This window comes from Gymnoscopelus microlampas (assembly GCF_963454915.1).
Source record: "Gymnoscopelus microlampas genome assembly, chromosome: 22".
NCBI classification, from domain to species: domain Eukaryota; kingdom Metazoa; phylum Chordata; class Actinopteri; order Myctophiformes; family Myctophidae; genus Gymnoscopelus; species Gymnoscopelus microlampas.
In genome coordinates this window covers 19690792-19711902 of record NC_139959.1, presented here as the reverse complement: position 1 = coordinate 19711902, position 21111 = coordinate 19690792, and the positions used below count along the sequence as shown (strand labels likewise).

At 42.6% G+C, this 21111-nt stretch overlaps 1 protein-coding gene across 1 annotated transcript in view; it reads left to right on the top strand.

The window, feature by feature from the left end:
- Positions 1 to 814: 814 nt before the first annotated feature.
- LOC311039377 (uncharacterized protein) overlaps positions 815 to 21111 on the top strand; it is a 66130-nt gene continuing 45833 nt past the window's right edge. Inside the window, exons 1-7 of the mRNA XM_084049226.1 lie at positions 815 to 938; positions 12045 to 12364; positions 12841 to 12977; positions 13538 to 13657; positions 16378 to 16494; positions 17776 to 17962; positions 19851 to 20016. Of these exons, the coding sequence (XP_083905352.1) occupies positions 12280 to 12364; positions 12841 to 12977; positions 13538 to 13657; positions 16378 to 16494; positions 17776 to 17962; positions 19851 to 20016 (812 nt within the window). The 5' untranslated portion in view covers positions 815 to 938; positions 12045 to 12279. The remainder of the gene's footprint in view (positions 939 to 12044; positions 12365 to 12840; positions 12978 to 13537; positions 13658 to 16377; positions 16495 to 17775; positions 17963 to 19850; positions 20017 to 21111) is intronic.

The window sequence follows — 21111 nt, the reverse complement described above, 5'->3', positions numbered from 1 at the left end:
ACATACAGTAATCACGTCAGCCCTATTAGCCATTGAAAATAGCCGATCTACAAGCTCACAATGTGTCGCATTGCAACGCATTGTGAGCTTGTAGATCTGCTTTTCAAAAGATTTATTAAGGTTAAAATAATTGGCTTGGCAACAGAATTTCCCTTGCAGGATGTGTGATTGTGTGTCACTGTGTCAGTGGTGGAAATTAAGCATTTCCACTTTTCCAATACTTTTACTTCTACTCCTCTACATCTCGGATCCAAATATTTGTAGTACTTTTACACCACATTTATTTTAAAACTTTAGCTACAATTCTTTGTAGATTTTGATTATTATTATTACAAAACATGCATTACCCACTTCAGCCCTATACTTTTTGGCTATTTTCAAAATACTTCTTTACATTTGAAAACTTGAAACGGGACATTCTGCATAATGAGTAGGCCTACCTTCTACTTTTGGTACTTTAAGTATATTTTGATACTAATACTTTTGTACTTTTACTCAAGTAATTTTTTCTTGATACTTTTACTGAAGTAAAAAATGTGAGTACTATTTCCACCACTGTCTGTCTGTCTGTCTGTCTGTCTGTCTGTCTGTCTGTCTGTCTGTCTGTCTGTCTGTCTGTCTGTCTGTCTGTCTGTCTGTCTGCCTGCCTGCCTGCCTGTCTGTCTAATCGGTCTAATCCAACTATCTGTCTTTCTTCATGAAAAAACAAACTCATTCATGTAATTCCCTCCAGTCATGGACAGGAGGGGCAGCTCCTCCACTTGGAACATGCAACGTCACAGCCTCCTCTAGGCTCCTATAAAGACCTGCTGCCTGGCACTGCCTGACATGCTTCCATGTGCCTTTGACTCCCTCTACAGACCATAAGGAGAATAGTACTTCTTCACTTCATAGCACACTTCACTTCATCAATGCCACCTTCAAGCTGAATCATAAAGGTACAGTAATATTCCATTATTGTCAGTGGTGTAAAGTAACTAAGTATATTTGCTGAAGTACTGTACTTATGTATGATTGTGAGGTATTTTGACTTTAGTGGAGTATTTCCAATTTTCAGTACTTTTACTTCTACTCTGCTACATCTCAGAGGCAAATATTGTACTTTTTAATCCGATTTCTCTTTTTTACCACAATTATTGGAATGGACAACTTTAGTTACTAGTAGCCTACTGTAGTTACTTTGTAGATTTTGATTATTATTACAAAACATATTAACCACTTCAGCCCTATACATTTTGGCCATTTGAAAATAGCCAATCTACAATAGCTTGTAGATCTGCTATTTTCAAAAGATTTGTATACATTTGAAAACTTGTGAAATGGGACATTCTGCATAATGAGCACTTTCTTCTTTTGGTACTTTAAGTACATTTGTATAGCAATACTTTTGTACTTTTACTCAAGTAAATTTTGAATTCCAGACTTTTACTTGTAACAGAGTATTTCTACATTGCAGTATTGGTACTTTTACTTAAGTAAAGAATTTGAGTAGTTTTTCCACCACTGTTGTGTAGGGGTGTAAGTTAAAGTGACTGGTGCTATGATAAACTTCAGCTTAAAAGCTATAGGTCAGGTTTATTAAATACAAATGTGATAGTAACTTAAAAGGTTAAACATATTTAGGCCAAATTTCAATAATATAAGTTCAAATTGGCACTGCACTTTCCAAGGCAACTTGGTTTGTTTCAGTGTAGAGTTCAGCAGGGTTCTTATGTCTCCTAATTCATATTTGGTCAAAGTTAAGCTGTGTTGTTTTGCTCACAGGTGCAAGTTTGTGACATTGATGGTTTGACTTTAAACCATTCAGGTATAAAATGACTGCTGTACAAATATGACTGCCGTACAATGAAAGAACTCAAACACGAGAGAATTGTTTCTAATCTAGATCTGACACCATTCTGTCTAAGATCTGGCAGCAAATTGGTGCCTTATTTGAAATATTTCTGACTATTTAGGATCCTTTTTTTGCAGAGAAATATAAAATAGCCTGGCCCAAAGCAGATGTCATGTTGTAACATTTGGTGTCTTATTTGTGATAGAAAGAAAAATACAATAAACATGCATCTGTGTACACATTGCACAGTAACAGTCTTGATTTATCTCTGAGAGTGTAGAAATGGTAGCATACTCAGGATTTATTTGTAGACGCAATGAATCAGTAACTCAATATATTTTAATATAAATTATGTGCTGAAAACAGAGAGAATGTTGTGTTTGCATATTTTATAGATATTGTTGTGTATCATAACTTACCTTAATGTCACTCCCACTAGCTAAAGTGAAAAGTGTACAATGTGATGTAACTGCCATCTAATGCCATGTTTTATAGAGTTCAAACATGGTTACCGGTATGCATATTTGTGTCTGTTCATGTTCGAGCGTGGCATCTGGTGCAAAGTGTGTCCTGGGAGCAGCTCAATGCTAAATATACAAGTGTATACATCTGTGTGATTATGGGTTATCTGGGTCCTTCGCTGAACACACACTTTCTCTTCACCGCTCCTCCCTCTTCCCCCCCCCCCCCCCCCCCTCTCTCTCTCTCTCTCTCCCCTTCACTCTTTCTGTCTCTCTGTCTCTTTTTGCCGCTCTCTTCTGTCGCTCTCGGTCTGTCCCTGCCTGGCTCAGATATAATTATACGTCCTGCACAGATGCGCATGCTTTCCAGTAATTGCTGAACTTTTTTTTTTACTGCGAGTCGGTGCAGTAACCGACCACATCTGAATGAAGTTGAGAGAAAGGTTCCAAGCTGACAGAGAACACTGAGGAATGGAGCTAGGATGAGAGATGAAAAGCCACTGGCACGGATGCCTTCCCCTATACTGTTGAGATATTCTATTCTATTCTTATTCTCTTCACTACATTCTTACAGCATTCCTACTAGTGTAGATCAGTCCCTGAGGCCTTCCTCTGCATGCCTGTTTGGACTGCAGAGGAAGATGTGTTAGATCATATGTGTTAGACAAACTGAAGCAGTTCACTTGTGAAGAAATGTGACATACTGTAGGCTAGGCTACTGTTAGGTGTTTATACTTTATATAGGCTACATATAAGCTATTCTCTCTGAGAAAATAACAACTCAGTGATTATTGATGTGTGGCTACTGGATCTATATATTACCATTGCAATAATGGTTTGTTCCTCCTCCTGGTCCATGATGACGTTCATATGTACAGAATTACAAAGAGGACACAAACGGTAGAACTTGGACTTGTAAGGCTATACTATTACACCCTGCATTAATCGCCACTTGCATTAATTATTAGTATAACATCTCCCTCTCAGCTTACCTACTGTCTGCCTCTCCTATAAGCTGTCTGTCTCTCAGCTTTCCTCAGCTGTCTTACTCTGTCTCTCCTGCACTGTCTCCCTCTCAGCTTTCCTGCTGTCTCTCTCTCCTAAACTGTCTCTCAGCTTTCTTACCGTCTGTCTCTCCTATGATGATGTCTCCCTCTCATCTTAAAGCTGAAATAATAACATTGAATAATGACTCCCTGTAATGCTGTATTGAGAAGCACCGAGATCCCCAAACATTTCAACATCATAATCTACTGTTGTATACTGTAGCCTAAAACACATCTACCAGCTCATCTATTTAGGTTTTGATGTGCGTCAAAGCACATCAGTTTGTATCTACAAACATACACTACATAACAGTTTAAAAAGAGAAAAAAAATAGCGCTGCAGGGATCATTCAGTGGCTCTGAGAGATAGGTGCTCTTTGGTGACACAGGTAGGAACATTAATTTTGTTGCCCTCTAGTGGTCAAAAATTACTTATTGATCAATGAAGAACAAACTAAGATACCAGGATGACCCTGTCTATTTTAATACTACTGTATTACCAGCTTGGCTACACATCATGATTAATCCCTAGATAAGAGCTCTGTGAATTCATTCTGTTCTTCACCAACATCTAGAGTAGACTGTAGAGTAGAAGAATAGTAGGCTACATTAACTCTAACTTAAACTAAGTGCTACAATGATTTGGTAAGATTTGTTGATCTTGAATGGCATACCCTAGGCCAGTGGTTCTCAAAGTGGTATACAGGGACCATCAGGGTTCCTTGAGGCTTGAGGGGGTTCCAAATAGACCCTCACAGGGCTGAGGGTGTACGCTCTGAGTGTACAAATGGAACCAAATGGACAGACCCATAGGGGTCCATTTGATTCCATTTGTGCACTCAGCGTTATGGGGGTCCTTGAATTAAAAAAAAAGTTTGAGAGCCACTGCTTGAGGTAGCACAGGTCCTGAGCTGGGTTCCAACATACAACAGCCATTTTGTGGTGCCACAGATTGAAAGCCCATTAACTTTTCCAATAGAGATTTCCGAAAATATTTATATAAATTATTTTAAGCCTGCAACCAAGCCATCCAGGCTCAAGGTGAATCATGACCATACATTTGATTCTGTGTCAAAATATTTGAATATTTAATAATAATATTATATAATTATATGATATTGTTGCTCTCGGGCAGAAACTCAATTTTGACGCTTTTGCATCTTTTTCGACATAAACTATTGAACACCCTTAAGTCTATGTGTTGGTTAAAAAACATATTGATGAAAAGTATTAAAAAGTGCTTCTGACAGAACCAGCTAACTCCATTGGATCCTCAAACTTTCTGCTAAACCAGCTAACGCCACCAAAGGTGGGTGGAGTTAGCTGGTTTTGCTGACTCCAGGCTCCACCCCTTTTTGACCTCCAACCTCATTGTGAGCTTTGAGGTCCATTCAGCTGTTCTTATCAATGATGAACAAAACCCAAAACACTTTTTGTTTTGTTTTTGTAATTCCTGAAAAATGAACATTCTGGAGTTAGCTGGTTTCTGCCCGACAGCAGAGATATACTATATTAATAAATTGTTTTGCTGTTTTCAAATATTGTTTGACACAGAATGATAATATGCCCTGCTATAGACCATATTCACACGGCGGCCATGTTTCTATGAAGTCAATGAAAGTAGCCACCCCGGGTGGCGGCACTTTCAATGTTAAATTCCAATATGGCCGCCGTGTGAATATGGTCTATGCCATATACGCATTAAATAGCCAATTTAGCCAGCAGGGAGCTACGCATGGCTTGCTTGTTTGCCTGAACTCTTATGAACTGTAACACACAAAATGTTTAGTGTTTACAAAGAAAACCTTACTATTCGCAGCACCTTGATGAGACTGATGATGAACAAGCCCTTAATAAAGAGCCAACATGGACTCACTCATCCATAGAACTGTAGCTCCCTAACGAGGCCATGTGAGTGATATTGATACAGGCGGTTTTGTGTGGGCAACCAAACGTAACATGAGAGAGGAGTTCTGCTTCATTTCCCACCTTGCCACATGCCACAATTGTAATCGCGTGAGTAATTTAGTAATATGCCGTTTAAACATGTAATAAATAAAAGAGTGAGGCAGAGCGGAAACAGCAGATGGAGGGAGGAATACATGAGCTCACAGTGGAGGAGATGAATTGAGGAGATCGTTCTGCTTGTGTACTGAGTTGACATATCGTTAGCCTCATAGCATAATTGCCTAAGTCATATTTTGAAGGTTTTCAGGAAAGAAGAAATTACTTAGGCAAATTAAGCCCCCAAAAAATAACTTTTTGACTTATTCAAAAAGTGCCTATCTCATTTAGGCAACACACTCATTTTTCAACACACTCAGTCAACACACTCGTCAACACACTCATTTTTGCCTAAGTCATGTTTATCTCCCTTTATTTATATCTGCCAACTCTACTCTCTTAACACTGCTGATTCATCCTGCCTTATTGCCTATGTTCTCAGCCATCAGAATGCTTGTTACATTCAAAATAATTTCTGCCTAAGTCAAATAAGTTAGCTTCATGCATAATTGCTAAAGCATTCTGATAGGCTGGGGACATAGGCAATAAGGCACAATGAAGCAGCAGTATTAGGAGAGTATAGAGTTAGGCAGATGTGAATGTCAATTTGGCCAAAAAATTACATAGGCAATTATGCTACGAGGCTAACGACATATCTTACAGCTGAAGCAGTCCTTTGGGTAACACAACATGTCATCGCTGTATTTCAACCTTTTATGATATTTCATAAATTATACCCTATACTGCGTCATGTATAGCAGGTCTACAAAGCGTTGCATCTCGGCACGTTGTGAGCTTGTAGACCTGCTTTCTTTCATTTTTCTTTTTTACGTGAAAGTGATTAAGTGTGTCTGATTTATAAATATTTAACCAATTACAAAAGAGCACTGACTAAATAATAACTACATTGGAGATAAAGTGAACCTCTGTTCACGTCGCACTCTGGTGAAACTCCTCATTGTCAGGAGACAATATGTGTCTGGTGTCTCCATGTGCATCAGAGGAGGCGTGCGGTTGTCTAGATTAAATGTCTACTCCCTCCACAGCCCAACAAGTAGGATTTGGCAGCTACAGGGACCACAGTACACAATTGGAAATGACTACATTGGGCAGAAAATTGAAAATAAAGTTGTAAAAAAAAAAAAGAACATGGACCACCATGAGTATTATTTACAGTTATTCAGTACAGTACAGTAATATTTAAGTCAAGTATCAGTACATCTACTCTACAGCAGCAGCAGCAGCAGCATGTAGAAGTAAATGAGCAATGCAAACTTCCCTGTTGTAAATGTGTGTGTGACGGGTTGAGGATAGAAGCATGGGGCTTTATTTAACATGTCTCCCCCCTTTTGCGCTCCCTTCACTGGCTTCCGGTAGCTGCCTGCACCCAGTACAAAACACTGGTGATAGCCTACAATGCAATCAAGGGCATGATGGCACATACTGTAGCCTATGTGCCATCATGCCCTTGATTGCATTGTAGGCTATACCCCATACCTTCAGGACATGATCTAACCCCCACACCCCTTCCCACTCGCTTCTCAGCTGACGCAGGAAGTCTGTTTGTCCCTTCCCTAAAACATCCTGGACAACGCTCCACATGTCCTAGATCCTTCTCCCTCCTGTCTCCCAAACTGTGTTATGAACTCCCGCTTGCAGTTAGTTTACATTTTTAGAACTAGTACAGACTCACTCCCAATTTTCCACCGCAATCTGAAAACACATTCACCTCTTCAGACTACACCAAACCCCCAGCGCTCTTCTTCCCTTAGCCTATATATCCCTCTTGTGTTATTGATAGATGCTATTACTAGATTTGTTTTTGCTTGTACACAAATGCTAGATAGCATGTTGTTTAGACAGATACTAGGTTTGATGTTTATATTGTACCTGGTAGGTAGGCTAAACTAGTTTCTTTGCATTTGAAGCACTAAATTGCTTTCTTTGCACTTAATTTAATTTAAGTGCAATTTAATTTACAGGGCCATTTTCCCTGACACGTGAAGACTGGGGTTCATGCCATTTACTCTGATCTCGCACTTGTAAGTCGCTCTGGACGAGAGCATCTGTTAAATGTCTAAATTATGATAGGCTCTATGCACAGCAGCCATATTGGAAAGAAATTGGGCCTCCTTACTTCCTTCACAGGTGTTACCAATGATTCTAATAAGGCTCTGTTCCATTTAGTGTAGCACAGTGGTTCTCAAACCTTTTAATTTCAAGGACCCCCATAAGTATGAGAGTGTACAAATGGAACCAAATGGACCCGGTCCATTTGGTTCCATTTGTACACTCAGAGTTACACACTCGTAAGGGGCCATTTGGAACCCCCTCAAGGAACCATGAGAGTAACTGGTTCACACTTTGAGGCCCACTGGTATAGCAGTGTTTGCAGTGAGCCAACATGCACAATATCAGCACCCTGACTCCGACCAGAATGGAACAGAGCCTTCATTAATATCATTGGTAACACCTGTGAAGGAAGTAAGAAGAGGCCCAATTTCTTTACAATATGGCTGCTGTGCATAGAGCCTATTGTTCAGTCAGTGAAGTATACCTCTATTAGCGTATTATTTACAGTACTACTTGAGTATTGTTTACGTAACAGTAATCGAGTGTCACGCATGAAATATGCAGAGCAAGTTCAGTCAGGAAACATAGTTACTGGATGCCAACCATTGGCTCCACGCTTCTATTCTGAACCAATCACATGTGTACTTCACTAATAGGAAGTCTGTGTTGTTCATTTGCTGGTCTCATGCTGCCCTTCTAGAAACTGCTGCACATCCTCCACTACCTCTTCTACCAGCTGTGATTTACTTTTATGTGCTGCTGTATGGAGGGATTCAGAAGGCCCTATTTGGAAGGGGGAGATGTTGCGTGCTCCCTCAAGAGTATCGTTACATCCGCAGCTAAGGGAAAAGGGGATGCAACATAAAGTGGGTTTTTGTTTTAGAATTGACATAAGTTAAAAGTACGGGCTGTTAGTGACACGATACTTCACTTTGTGATACAAGCGCCAAATTTTCCACAAAGTTTCTTCTGGACCTACTTTTTCACAAAAGCCCGTTAGCCACCCAACAAAAACCCAATATGGCTGCCATTTTCCAAAATGGCTGCCGGCGAAAGACATGCTATGTGGTTTTTGACCTGGATTGTGATTGGATAATCCAATTTTGATTATTTTGGCATCAGAATGTAGTTTTGACTCCCCCCCACCCCCTCCCCCCGTTAGCCATGCAAAAATATATATATATATGACTGCCAAAATAGCTGCCGGCGAAAGACATTTTATGTGGTTTTTGACCTGGATTGTGATTGGATAATCCAAATGTTTTCTGAGGGTGTACTGTAAAAAGGTTGCGCAGAATGCGCACCACTGAGCTAAGGGACTAACGGGACACAGGTGGAGAAATAAAACGAATCACAAGGTAATGAGACAAGACAGGAAACGTTACGACAAAATAAAACGAACACAACAGTAAAGTAAAAACTAAGTAACCGCTTAAAACAGGACAAGCGAACACATTACAAAACAGTACTGTACTGTTATTGTACAGCACTGTACTTTACTCTACTGTTCTGTTATTGTACAGCACAGTACTGTACTGTTTTGCTATTGTACAGCACAGTACTGTACTGTGCTGTACTGTATTGTTATTGAACAGCACTGTACTGTACTGTACTGTATTGTATTGTTGTTGGTTACCAGTTCACGATTTAGTGAAGAATCTAGGCCCTGAAAAATCCATTGGCATCCTTTTCTTTCACACTTTCACTGGATGTGATGTCGTGTCAACCTTTCGTGGGAAAAGGAAAAAAGACAGCATGGCAAACCCGGCAAGTGTGGCCTGAAGTGTCTCATGTCTTCCAGAAACTCAGTCAATATCCACCAGTAACAGTGCATGAAAAGAACAGCGCTGGTGATGGGGTTGATGATGCAAGATTGTACCTGTTTGCATGGAAGCAGAGGTCCTATGATGAGGGCATCTCTTGCACATCATGTGAAGCATGCCACGTATCAAGTTGCCCCTGTCTGAAGCCAGGTAACTGTATGTCAAATGTCATACAGAGAGCCCTGCCAGCTGGGGATGGTGAGCAGAAGATGACATTTGGCAAGTAGCGTGGATGACACTTTCTGGGCACCAATTGCCCAGATCTGTGAACAACTGACAAAAGCCGGTGCAAGACTTAACGTCGTGGTAGATGCAAGTGCTACCGCTTTGGCGTTCAGTGCACACAGCTGAGTGCCTGCAAAAGTGACGATTAGAACAATTTGTGATCCAGACATGGGTGCCTTTTGCCAGAAGCCATTTTGGAAAATGGCAGCCAAATTGTTTTTTCTTCGCGTAGCTAACGGGGGAGGGGGCGGGGGGAGTCAAAACTATATGTTAATACCAAAATAATCTAAATCCAATCACAATCCAGGTCAAAATACACATAAAATGTCTTTCGCCAGCAGCCATTTTGGAAAATGGCAGCCATATTGGGGTTTTTTGCGTGGCTAACAGGCTTTTCTGCAAAAGTAGGTCCTAGGCATTGTTCATGCCAAATTTGGCGCTTGTATCACAAAGTGAACTATTGTAACATAAAAATGGACTTAGTGGCCTGGACTACTTTAACAAACATCATAAATGACACGTGTAGCAACTCAGGGAAATAAACATAATCATCCTAAACCTAACCTTGAATTTTATATGCATGTTTGGGTGGACACAGCATTACTGCAAATGCCGCCAGAGAGTACAGGTGTTCACAGGTCTTAAATAGTCTTCTCCAGTCTTCTCCACCCTATCACCGGAAGCAGTGGTGATTGGCAGCCAGCAATCAGGCGATGGTCCGCACCTGGAAGTGAACCCTCACACTCACACATAATTCCATACAAACACTGACATAAACACACACACACACACACACACACACACACACACACACACACACACACACACACACACACACACACACACACACACACACACACGGCCACACAACCTCTACTCCATACTCACACACGTAACAGTATCTAAAAGCAGATCCATCCATCACCAAACCAAATAAATGTATTGTTCGTTCATTAAAAATAGTTTAATTCAGTGTGTGAGTTGACCTGACTGAACTGGTTTCTCATGACATCCCCGACTATGGTGTCTCCCAGGCAGCTGTAGTTTTTGGCTTGCGTGTGTTTTGGTGAAAAGCGGGAGTTCCTCTTAACCTCTTTCAGCCTACCATCCATATTTTGGCACTCTAATAGGTAAAATAGCAGCGCTGGCTTGTAGTTTGGCTATATTTGATTTTCATCGTACGATAAAGTACCGTACAGGGCTTAAGTGGGTGCCTACTACAGTATGTTTAGAGTCCTATTGTGGCCATTGCAGCCTTGCGGTCGGTGGAAGCATGTTTTTCACAGTGAAATCAAAGCAGTAAGCTTTCTACATAAAACGCAGGCCGCATGTCCTACGGGACAACCACCCTCACCAAATCCCTTTAACAGGGGCAGAGTGAGAGATGTGGGGAGCGTGGCGAGGGAAAAGAGGCACTGGTATTGATGAAAGACAGAGAAACAGGGAGAGATGCGGCGGTTTGACCGAGTGTCGCGCTTGTGTGTTTCCAAACTGCCAAGCCATTGTAATGACTTCAGCAGTCTGACGCACGCTGTTTTATTTACGACAATTTTATGGACTGGCTGCTGGAGCTGGGAGTGAGAATCGCTGACACAGTGCACACACACACACTAGTACCACACGCATGCACATGTACTACACACACACACAGACACAGACACACACAGACATACACACGCACACGCACACGCACACACACACACACACACACACACACACACACACACACACACACACACACACACACACACACACGCGCGCGCACACACACACACACACACACACACACGCACACACACACACACACACACACACGCACACACACGCAGACACATGTGCTCACACACACACGCACACACACACACAAAACAAATGCGCATAGTTGCAGATGCTGCGTGCATGTAAGCGTGCGTGCGTGCGTGTGAGAGAGAGACAGAGAGAGGATTGTTCATAAAGGTCTTAACTCATTCTTATTATCAAATCACAATACAAGAACACAAAACGTTGTATATTACTTAATCAATATCTGACAATATCTGTCTGAATTTGGCGGTCAAGGGTAAAGAAGGTCAATTATTGAGTAACATTGTCATATGTACTGCAACTTCTGAACTATTCCTTATTGTATCTGAAAGCTTGTCTTAAGCCATTTGAGATCCTGAGCACTTGCTTTCCTTTTTTTGTTATTTTTTAAAAGATTTTTGGGGGGCTTTTCTGCCTTTTATTTATAGTACATAGTGGAGATTTACAGGAAACAGGGAGAGAGAGACGTGGAGTGACACGCAGCAAAGGTCGTCGGGATTGGGATTCAAACTCGTGCCACGCTGTCAGGCTATATTAGAGCCTATACGTGGTATGCGCATGGGCCGCTAGGCCAGTGGGCGCCCCCGCTTTGTTTTGTTTTGGTTTGGTTTGCTTCCACATGCACTGTCATCTCAGTCAACCCGGGTCCAACCCCTCAGTGTGACTTACGGTAAATAAAGCTGTTATCTCTGAGACAGAAATAACACCAAGGAAGAACGTGAATGATATGTTTTGATATTTCAAAGTGCTCCCTTGAACTGTCTGTTGGCTTCAGGTGTTGTCCTGCAAAGTTGAGGTCGGGAAGGACAGCACAACAACAGGACACCACAGACGAGACAGGACAGGACAACAAAGCACAGGAGTGCACAGGAGAGCGCGGCACAGCACAGCACGGCACAGCACGGCACAGCACAGCACAGCACAGCACAGCACAGCACAGCACAGCACAGCACAGCACAGCACAGCACAGCGCAGGGCAGTGTGTGTTGCTAGAACCTGGCCGTAGAGTCATGTTGCTGTGGTCTGTCCGCTGTCTCATCCTGTTCCTACTGATGAACTGTCTCCACGCTGTCGAAGACGAAGACATTAGAGCCGGTAAGCACTGCTGTCATGGACATCCTTTAAGTATGAATAACAGCATGCAGGTTTAGCCTTGACACCCCAAAGCATGATTTCAGATGCATGTTTATCATATTATCAAAAATGGCTATCATTAATTGCATTTGTGGTAGGAGGAATCACAAGACTTTTGAAGCATCAGTGATATTTCACTTGAATGCAAAATGTTTAATTTCAAGAACAATCAATTAAATATTTCCATATTCTTGTGTCGTAACTGATCCCTGTACATCTTTACTGACCTGTGTGCCTTGTGACAGGAATGTAGATTATACATACTGCATCACTTAAAATGGGTCTGACCTCAACTGTGTGTGTGTGTGTGTGTGTGTGTGTGTGTGTGTGTGTGTGTGTGTGTGTGTGTGTGTGTGTGTGTGTGTGTGTGTGTGTGTGTGTGTGTGCGTGCGTGCGTGCGTGCGTGCGTGCGTGCGTGCGTGCGTGTGTGTACAAAGGCTGCAGTACAGCAGTGAATGACCTGGTCTATATTGTGGACGGCTCATGGAGTGTTGGCTTCGAAGATTTCGACACAGCCAAGCGGTGGCTGGTGAACATTAGCAGCAGCTTTGACATCAGTTCACTCTACACACAGGTACATTATATACTGCTCTCCACAGCATTTAACCACATGAACCCTAGCGTCCCTATCCCAGGCATGTCATAATAGGTGAACGTTCTGCAACAATAGGCGAACATTTGGCAAAAACATCTACAAGCTCACGTGTCGCATCGTGATGCATTGTGAGTTTGCAGATTGGCTATTTATGCTATTTGACATACAACAAAGTATATAGGGCTTCAGTGGTTAAAGGATGAAGTGTTTAGTCGTGGATTATTCAACCTATTTACTTCCAGAAAAGAAGTACACTAAAATAATACACTATACAGATTTGATGATTGTTGCCATTTTGTCTTGTATTTTCCTCTCTGGCTTTTGCTTGTTTCATCTGGTCTCATCTCTTCTGTACTCCCAGCTTTGACCAGTGTGTGTGTGTGTGTGTGTGTGTGTGTGTGTGTGTGTGTGTGTGTGTGTGTGTGTGTGTGTGTGTGTGTGTGTGCGTGCGTGCGTGCGTGCGTGCGTGCGTGCGTGCGTGCGTGCGTGCGTGCGTGCGTGCGTGCGTGCGTGCGTGCGCGTGTGTGTGTATTCTGCAGGTAGCTGTTGTTCAGTACAGTGACATAACTCGTCTGGAGATTCCTTTAGGGAGACACCAGAGTGGAGCTGAGCTCATCAAGGCCATAGAGGACATCTCTTACCTGGGAGGAAACACTCAGGCAAGGCCCAAGCACTAAGATACTTCTAAACAAACAATAATAGGTAAACAACATGGCATTAATCTAAATCACCTCAGAGATACTGCAGGGGGTCCGCCAAATCTTTGTGTGACAGGGACTTTATTTTTTATATGTTAACATAAACCACTTGAACTCTCGCATCCCTATTCTTTTTTTTTTACCTACATTTTTATCCCACGATTTTGTAACCCCTTTTCACCCGGTGCCATCACATCCCTATTCTAGTGGGAACATTAGCCGAAAATAGCAGATCTACAAACTCTGCGACACGTTGTGAGCTTTTTTTACTTATTTTTTTATTTTTGGCTACGAGGTTTGGTGTACAGGGTAAAAAGAGCAGACCCAGTACCGAGCCAAAGGTCAAGTTTACAAAGTATTGAGGGTTTAAGTCGTTAAATGGGGCGGCAGTGGCTCAGCTCAAGAGGTGGAGCGGCTGCTTGGGAACCAAAGGTTGGGAACCTTAAGCTGTTACACTGAACCACTAACACCTCCCAATGAGCAACTTGGTGCCTTGCGTGGTTTCCTCCACCGTCCGTGAATGTGTGAGTGAATGTAATTACGGGGCCAGGCTTCCAGCATGGACCCGTATTGTTATTCTGATTATTCCGTTTCTTCTTCTGCCACTTTTGGCAGTTCTGGCTGAACCGTGCAGTCGCTTTTTATGAAACTCGGCCATATGATAGATGGTCATGAAAAACGATCAAGAAATAATTCTCACAATCTTTCGTCAAAAGGTGGCGCTATAGCACTCAATTGAAAAATGCCAACTTTGAACAGGTACAACTCATGCCCTGTTTGACCTACAGCCATGAAACTTCGATGCACACATGCGTCTCCTCATGCTGAACAACTTTCACACTCTGACTTTTGACCTCTGACCTTTAGATCTCCCACCATTTTGAATTATATGAAAAACAGTTAAAACCTATCTCCTCCTGGGATTTTTGAGTAATCTGCACGAAACTTTTTACACATGAACTTTGGACCTATGCCAAAAAACGTTTGCAAAATATTTTCCATAAGTGAAAAAATGAAGCTTTAATGAGCCAATGAATATTGCAGTTTTATGACAATTATTCATCTGCCCCTAACACATACATGCAGACTTACCATTCTTTGAAACTTTGCAGAAATGTAAAGGGCCATTCCAAATATCACTGAAACCAATCTTACTCCAATTGGTCAAACGGGGGCGCTATAGCAATTTTTTGAAAATGCAAACTTTAAACAGGCAAAAGTCATGCCTCGTTTGGCCGACAGCCATTAGACCTGCTTACACATGTGCCTTGACTAATGAGGAACACATCTATCACGTTGACCAGTAAGCACCGCCCTTAGATTGTCCGCAATCTTGAGCAGTTTGAAAAACACTTAAACCCAGGATTTTTCAGCTATTTGCGTGAAACTGTATCATCTCTGTGATCTCCTTTCACAGGTTCTTGTCTGTTGGTGGCTTCTCGCTTAAATGTGTGCCCCACAACCTGAAGGTCACCAGTTCAAGCCTCACTTGGTGCAGACTTCATCTAAGTTGCATTTCACACAACATGACTATCAATGAATACATCTGCAATTGTTAAAGATAACATGAAATACTTAATTGAGTGTTTTTTACATACAGCTGATCTACAATCTCACAACTTTTCAGATAGCAATGAGAGTATGTTTTTTCAATGTATAACATACTTCATTGTGAAAATAGCCGATGTACAATCTGACAACTTTTAATGGTTTGTGAGCTTGTAGATCGGCTACTTTCACTAGTTTTGCTTCTGAGGAGATGTACAATTTCTTCATTGGTAAATGGTTTGTGAACGAGTGATCTTAGTGTTAGTGAAACAGGGGCTTGGGTCATGACAGAAGGCAAGCGTTTGTCATCCTCAACAGACAACATCAGCCTGGACAAAGCTATAGCATTATAGGTAGTGTTGCAGCTACCTAAGAGTGCCTCACGACCGCAAGGTTGCTGGTTCAAGCCTCACTTGATGCACACTCATTTAAGTTGAATTGCAAAAAACATGACTCAATCTATTCCGTTTCCATGGCTCTCTCTCTCTCTCTCTCTTCAATCTATTCCGTTTCCATGTCTTTCTCTTCAATCTATTCCGTTTCCATGTCTCTCTCTCTGTCTCTTCAATCTATTCCGTTTCTATCTTCAATCTATTCCGTTTCCATCTCTCTCTCTCTCTCTCTCTCTCTCTCTCTCTCTCTCTCTCTCTCTCTCTCTCTCTCTCTCTCTCTCTCTCTCTCTCTCTCTCTCTCTCTCTCTCTCTCTCTCTCTCTCTCTCTCTCTCTCTCTCTCTCTCTCTCTCTCTCTCTCTCTCTCTCTCAGGGGCGGCCATAGCTGAGTGGTTAGTGAGCCTGCCTAGGGAGCCAGAGGCTCTGGTTGCCCCAGGTACGATTCCAGGCCAGGTCAGCAAATGTGTCGATGAAATTTGTCATCGACACAAGCAAGACTCTTAACCCCTAATTGCTCACAGGCCCTCATTGGAAACAAGACCGCAAGGACTTTCATGAACTGACCTGTTAAAGGAATTATCATTTCTCTTTCTCTATCCTGGCCCCGTATTATCGCTGCTTGCAGCTATATTGCACTTTGTACTGCGCTTTGGTGAAAGTTTTTGAATTTACAATGAAGATAAATGCCAGACAGGGTAGGATGGCAGCAGGGTGAATTGATTGTGTTGTTGTTGTTGCTGCAGACGGGCAGAGCCATCAAGTTTGCCATCGACCACGTCTTCAGCACCTCCCAGAGAGGCAGCCGAGTCAAGAACCGCATCGCTGTAGTGGTGACCGACGGCAAGTCCCAGGATGATGTGGTAAATGTTATCACTGCCACAGACACGCAAGCAAAATATGCAGCGTGACTTACATTTTTAAGTGTAAAAATGTACCCATAAATAATCCTTATTATTTTAAATTAGTTTGTAATGTGCTTGAGCTGTACAAGCCCTGGTAACAGAGGTATTTAGGATACTCATATCGTTGGTGTCGGGTAGAAACCTTGTATCTCCATATTTTAAGTTTGTGTTTTTTTCGCGTAATTTAATGCCCTACTTGATCCAGAAGCATGAAACACTGAGCTTGTAGATCTGCTACTTTTGCTGTTTTTGAATTTTAATCCAGAAAAGTAACCTGAGGTTTCCACCCGACAGAGACGATGCATGTTTCTCTGTCTCTGTGTGTGTGTGTGTGTGTGTGTGTGTGTGTGTGTGTGTGTGTGTGTGCGTGCGTGCGTGCGTGCGTGCGTGCGTGCGTGCGTGCGTGCGTGTGTGTGTGTGTGTGTGTGTGTGTGTAGATGCGCTTGCGTGCGTGCGTGTGTGTGTGTGTGTGTGTGTGTGTGTGTGTCTGTCCGTCCTAGTTTGAACATCTGTTAGCCATGCTTTAAACATATTTGCCTTTCTTGGCCAAATGTCAAGTCTTATGTCTGTGGGTCCACATAACCATAATTTAGTCCTCTTCAATTTGCCATACAGTCCTTTATCACAAATATACAGTAGCTGATGCACTTCCTCTGCGGCTATAATTCTTTTCTCACCATTACTGGCAGTGTTAAGAAGCCAACATTCTGTCGCCTCTGATTGAGTTTGTGATGACATATTTACTGTTTCACAGGATTAGACACAGTAACGTACCTTGAAACTGTAGGCTGCCATGTTTGTGATAAATGCAGTGGTGGAAAGTAACTAAGTACATTTACTTAAGTATACTGTACAATTTTGATGTATTTTTACTTTACTGGAGTATTTCCAATTTTCAATACTTTTACTTCTACTCCACACCTCAGAGGTAAATATCGTACTTTAACTCCCTACAATTATTTGAAAATTTAAATTACTAGTTACTTACATACACTAACCACTTCAGCCCTATATACGTTGGCTATTTGGAAATAGGCTATAGCCGATCTACGGGCTCACAACGCGTCGCAAAGCAACGCGTTGTGAGCTTGTAGATCAGTTATTTTCAAAGCATTTTATACATTTGGAAACTTCCAAAATGGGACATTCTGCAAAAAACATTTGAGTACTTCTTCCACTGGAAAAATGTCTACTGCAAGAAGCCTGTTTACAGCGCTGACGGCCTCTACTTTGTCATAGGTGGACGCCAGTGTGGAGGCCCGTGCTCAGGGCATCATTGTGTTTGCCGTCGGGGTGGGCAGTGAGATCACCACATCAGAGCTGGTCTCCATCGCCAACAAGCCATCGTCCACATATGTGCTGTATGCAGAGGACTACACCAACATAGACCGCATCCGAGAGGCCATGGAGCAGAAACTCTGTGAGGGTGAGAGAGGATGTTGGAATACATTATTGGCTCTAATATCATTGACTAATTATTATTATGGCTGGCAGCAGAGAGTATAGCTCCATATGCCCCACCCGTCATTGCAAAAATGTTCTTTCTGGCTCTGGGAGACAAAACTAAGCCAACCCATTGAAAGCGAAGAAAAACTAAGAAAACATTTAAATATGGTAAAATGAATGTGTCTCAAATGTAACTCCTGTGTCATAAAGAACACAGGGTCCTGGCAGGACTGACAAACCCAGGCAGATCTGACATGTGGTATCAAACGCTTACACACTTACGATCCCTCTGCAGTAACTCTGAGGACCCCCTAGGGGTCCCAGTCCCCTGTTGAAGATCCATGTGCTAGAGGAAAGGCTATTGGCTCACCCAAATCAGCAGGGGGGGGGGCTTCATCTGCAGAACATGAATGTATAAAATCGAACCAGTCATTTTGGAGACATGTTTGTTCGGGACCAAAGTGCTGGATGGAGGGTCAGATGGACTGACCAACCTACAAGGTCAATCCCTAGAGCCCCGCCGCTACCAGGGTTGGAAACAACATGGACAGCCACCGCGTGCATGTTGATTGGTACTGTGGTAGTGTTATGTCTCAATGAAACCTTCATAGTGCATATTATTTTCAGGCGTTGTGAACAGAACTCCTGGCAATGACGCACACGCATGCACACACACACACACACACACACACACACACACACACACACACACACACACACACACACACACACGCACACACGTTTGTTTGCACGCACACAGACATGCACGTGTGCACTCGCAAACACGCACGCACGCACGCGCGCACGCACGCACGCACGCACGCACAAACGCACAAACGCACGCACGCACAAATGCACAATGCACGTGTGTGCGCGCTCGCGCACACACACACACACACACACACACACACACACACACACACACACACACACACACACACACACACACACACACACACACACACACACACACACACACACACACACACACACACACACACACCCCACATGCTCCAGGGCCAAACCCAGAGCCATGTGATGGTAGCAGCCAGGTTGAGGACATTAAAGGGACGCTGTGACAGTAAACAGATGTGCTGTGCTGTATAGTATAGTATTCTGGTGACCAAAACTCACCACATGGTGCAGCAACTGGGAACACCGGTTAAACCATAAACCACAGGAGCCATTTGCCAAGCAGCTGGAAGCAGTAGGAAAAGCCTTAATTTATGCTTTGGTGAAAGTGTCATGTGACACTCGTGACAAGCAGCACGGTACAAGGTATGGAGAGAGTCCAGAGGAGGGAGGTGACACACGTCACCTGCTCATAGAATTTTTGTTTAGACCAGGGGTCTTCAACAGCGGGTCCGGGACCCCAAGGGGGTCCTCAAAGATACTGCAGGGGGGCCGCCACATCACTCTTTGTGTGATATGAGGGACTTTATTTCTGTTGAATGTTTACATTAACCACTTGAACCCTCGCATCCCTATTCTGGGGGGAACATTAAACGAAAATAGCAGATCTACAAGCTCACAACACGTCGAAGACAACGCAACGCGTCGCAGACCACAAGGCTAAAGGGCAATACCACTTCTTGGCTGGGGGAGATATAAGGCTTTTGTTTTTTTCAGGCAGTCTCTGAGCCACTCATGTCTCTGGTGTTGACATGTTTTGTTCGTGTTCACAAAAGCAAGTCACCCTCTGACGCGTTTGCCTTTTTCCCAGCTACATAGTAAAATCCTGAATGTTAATATAATCCTCCATTTTTACATTATTAGAGTTAAATTAATACTCAAGATTCTACCGTATAAAAGCCTATTTTGAACTTGGTCTCCCTGGGCTTTATATATGTGGTGACCTCTCCTTTCAGAATCGGTATGTCCGACGCGCATCCCGGTGGCATCTCGTGATGAGAAGGGCTTTGAGCTCTTGCTGGGAATGAACATCCAGAAGAAAGCCCAGCAGATCTCTGGATCTCTGCTGTCTGAGGCGGCCTACTCCCTCAGCACCTCCACGGACATCACAGAAAACACCAGGTAACTGTAGGATGAAATTAGTTATTTAATGCCCGAACCATGTGGAAACAAATCATAGCTTATTGCATAGAATTAAATACATTATTTTGTGATCTACTTCAGCTACTAGTACAGCGGTATTTAACTGCACTAGGAAGTCACGTTAATGCAACACATGAATTTAAAGCTACGGTATTTGAATGAACATCATATTCTAACCAATATGTATGGTAGAGTAGCCTATGTTAATACAATATAACTAGTCCTCCAACCACTTCTGCAGTGGTTGGAGGTGGAGGTGGTCTCCTATACTCTTCCCTTGAGGCATTTAGACCCTGTGTAGGAGTAGAACACCTAACGGTTGTGTCGTTAACTTGATTTAAGAGTGACAACAATTCCTCTCGTGGGATAATGTTGTCGCAGTTAGGAAGGAGTGGGTGTTGCCTAACCTACTGTAGAAATCAGTGGTAGCCAGGCAGGTGGGACTCGGGAGTCAGTACAGACTACAGTGCAGGAAAGAGCTGTAAGGTAGAAATGGTGGGGGGATAAAATGTAAAAGGGTGTTGGTGAAAAGAAGCAGGATGCTGATAGGAGGTCAACAAAACAAACCAGAAAACTTCATAAATCACAAACTGTCGAGGAAATGTGCTGCGTTCCAAAAACGACCAAGTTACTTTGGAAAATACTGAGAAACCCTCCATGAAGGCACTTAGGTTGTTTTCCATCCAGTGGCACTTCAAAACTCTGTGGCACACGTTTGTGGCCTTCACAAAACAAACAGCATCAACAGCAAAGTAGAGAGAGAGCGAGTATAGTACAACGTTGTCCCAGCTCTCAATATTATGGGTGGATCTGGCATTCATAAAGCACTGGCACAGTCAGTGAGTGAGTTTGCCAGTACTAAAATTGGTGCATGGCTTAAAGTATGTCTATAATTTAATATGGGAATTATAAACAGGACATTAAGGATTTATAGCACCTGTCCACATCCAGTGACAACAAGAATATGTGAAAAACATGCAAAAATAAATATAAAAAGAATGCTCTCATCCCATGTGCTAGACAATAATGTGAGAGTTGACTGTTCTTGAATATTCAGCCATTATATATTTGAAT